This window comes from Nannospalax galili, unplaced genomic scaffold (assembly GCF_000622305.1).
Source record: "Nannospalax galili isolate Female #2095 unplaced genomic scaffold, S.galili_v1.0 scaffold290, whole genome shotgun sequence".
Taxonomy (NCBI): domain Eukaryota; kingdom Metazoa; phylum Chordata; class Mammalia; order Rodentia; family Spalacidae; genus Nannospalax; species Nannospalax galili.
Genome location: NW_008331486.1, coordinates 6,035,229 through 6,038,129, shown reverse-complemented (window position 1 = coordinate 6,038,129; position 2,901 = coordinate 6,035,229). Strand labels below are relative to the sequence as shown.

Below are 2,901 nucleotides of genomic sequence, written 5' to 3'. Positions count from 1 at the left end.
CTCAGCAGTTAAGAGCACTGACTGCTCTTGCAGAGGACCTGGGTTCAATTCCTGGCACCCACATGGCAGCTACGAACCATTTAACTCCATTCTAGGGGAATTCAAAGCCCTCTTCTGACCTCCGTGGCACTGCACGACATGGGTGCACTCACATGCAGGCAATACACTCATACACATAAAATAATAATAATAAATAAAATATTTTTTAATTATTAAAAATAAATAAATAAGCTGGGTGTGGTGGTGAATGCCTTTAATCCTGGCACTCAGGGAGACAGAGGCAGGCAGACCTCTGTGAGTTCAAGGCCAGCCTGGTTTACATAGCAAGTTCTCCCAGGCCAGCTGGGGCTACAGGGAGACCCTGTCTCAAAAAGACCAAAAAAAAAAAAAATGTGCACACTTTAGTCCCAGCACTCAGGAGGCAGAGGCCAGTGGATCTCTGTGAGATCAAGACCAGCCTGGTCTATTTAATGAGTTCTAGGTTGGCTAGGGCTACAGGGAGACCCTGTCTCAGAAAATAAAAAATAATAAGGTGGAGAGCAACTGAGGAAGACACTCAATGTTGACCTCTATCCTCTACATGCGTACACACAGGAATGTGTACAGATTCCACTCACACACACCATGGAAGGAAGGAAAGGAGGGAAGGAGGAAAGGAAAGAGGTGTTAAGGGAGGGAGGAGGAGGAAGGCGGGAGGGAGGGAGGAAGGGAGGAAGGAAGGAAGGAGGGAGGGAGGAAGGAGGAAGGAAGGAAGGAAGGAAGGAGGAAGGAAAGAAAGAAGGAGAAAGGAAGGAGGAAGAAAGGAAGGAGGAAGGAAGGAAGGAGGAAGGGAGGAAGGAGGAAGGAAGGAAGGAATAATATGCCAGGCACAGAGAGCAATGAGGGACACTGAGGTGGGGGCTTTTACAAACAGAGTAGCCAGGGAAGGCTTCTCTGTTGAAGGACGTGGATACCCAGGGATGAGCACGCCAGGTTGCAGGAACAGCAGGTGCAAAGACTCTGAGGTGGGAGTGTGCCCTGAGGTCCCTGTGGCCAAGGGAAGTGAATGAAGGCTGGGGGTGCTGGGGAACGGCACTTGGCCAGCCAGTGGCACCAACACCCAGGCCTCTGTCGCCCACCCACAGCTCTACTCCTTGACATCATGACGGTGGCCGGTGTCCAAAAGCTCATCAAGCGACGTGGCCCTTACGAGACAAGTCCGGGGCTCCTGGACTACCTCACCATGGACATCTATGCCTTCCCTGCCGGCCATGCCAGCCGTGCTGCCATGGTGTCCAAGTTCTTCCTGAGCCACCTGGTGCTGGCCGTGCCCCTGCGCATACTGCTGGTGCTCTGGGCCTTCTGCGTGGGCCTGTCTCGTGTGATGATTGGACGCCACCACATCACAGACGTCATCTCGGGCTTCATCATCGGCTACTTCCAGTTCCGCCTGGTGGAACTTGTGTGGATGTCTTCCAACACCTGTCAGATGCTTATCTCCGCCTGGTGAGCATCTTGCTACCCTCCCAGGCTCTGGGCAGCGCTGGCCCCAGAGAGGCGGCTAGAGGATTGTCAGTGGGGTCGGTCTGAATGGGCAGACCCACCCTGACTAAACTTCCCCATCCTGGTTGGAGGCTGGTGACCTCATCCAGTCTGAGTGACTGGCATGTTGGTACTGTGGGGCCTCATGTCTCTTTCGCTTGAACTCATTGTCCTCTGAGGCAGCCAGGGTGACTCAAACGGGGAAGTCCCTCTAAGCCTCCATTCCTGGACACCACAGATAAGAACAAGATGGCTGCGGGAGGGGGCAGAGCCTTGTCTTGTCCCCTTATGGCTGCCATAGCTTTCTTCTTCTCTACCACACACCTCAGCACCAAGCTCAGCAAAATCCTCCAACCTCCTAACCCAACACAGGGGCCAATCCAGCAATGGTCACTGACAGCTTAGGGCAGCATGTCCCAAAGGATGCTCAGAGGCCCCAGCCTGCAAGATGCTTCCGGAGGGAGGAGGGTTGTAGTCCAATACATCTGGGAAGTGCTGCACACTCAGCTCCCACGATGGATGTTCATAAGGGCTTAATTGTTGTAGAGGCTCTGAAAAGTCCTCTAGAAAAGCCAGCTGTTCGAGCCATTTAATTCCGAGTTTCCTAAAGTTATTTGACCACAGGACTCTTCTCCAGGAATAGCTATTAACCCACCAGGAAGCTCGTGATTTGAGAGAATTGCTGCCCAGGAGCTAAAGAGTTTGGGACATGAGCTGGCCTCTCCCAGCACCCAGCTGCAGAGCCTAGGGAGAGCCAGGTGTCTACACTAGGACCCACAGAAGGCATCTGCCATGGTGTGTGGGCATTGGCATGGCTTTGGCCCCCAGGGGCCGGACTCTGTGTGGCCTAATAGGTCATTTCCAAGTCAGCAAGTTATGAATGCCCATTTCACATGACAATACAATTTTATGCAAAGGGACACTGTTCTGTGTGCTTTTTAACATATGGGACACCATTGCACTTCCTGGTGGGTATGAAGGGTTTTCTTAGCCTAGACAGCACCATAGTGCTGCTGGCCAGAGGGCAAAGGCCCCCAAAAGGGAAACCTGACCTTCTCCTAGACTTTTTGAGCTGCTTGATCCTTCCTCCCTGAGGCCACTGTCTGGTGCTTCTCCAGCATCAGGTCCCGCACTGCAGGAGAGGACCTCCTCCAGCCTTGAATCCTTACCAGCTCCTCCCTTGCTCCCAAAGACCGGGTCTTTGTCCCCAGGAAGTGGAGCAGCAGTGTCAGCTGCAATGAGGGAGTGTGGAGTGTCCCAGATGAGTGGCGCCCAGGAGAGGCCTGCACATAGATGGAGGGAGTGGGGATGGGTGAGCCAGTGCAGAAGGGAAGTGTGCAGTGGTAAGGAGCACAGAGGGGAGAAGCCCCAGAGGCCAGA

At 53.5% G+C, this 2,901-nt stretch overlaps 1 protein-coding gene across 1 annotated transcript in view; it reads left to right on the top strand.

The window, feature by feature from the left end:
- The window catches only part of Plpp7 (phospholipid phosphatase 7 (inactive)), a 14,087-nt gene extending 11,646 nt beyond the window's left edge, over positions 1 to 2,441 (top strand). Inside the window, exon 2 of the mRNA XM_008825636.1 lies at positions 1,125 to 2,441. Coding sequence (XP_008823858.1) covers positions 1,125 to 1,489 — 365 coding nt within the window. The 3' untranslated portion in view covers positions 1,490 to 2,441. The remainder of the gene's footprint in view (positions 1 to 1,124) is intronic.
- The last annotated feature ends 460 nt before the right edge of the window (positions 2,442 to 2,901 follow it).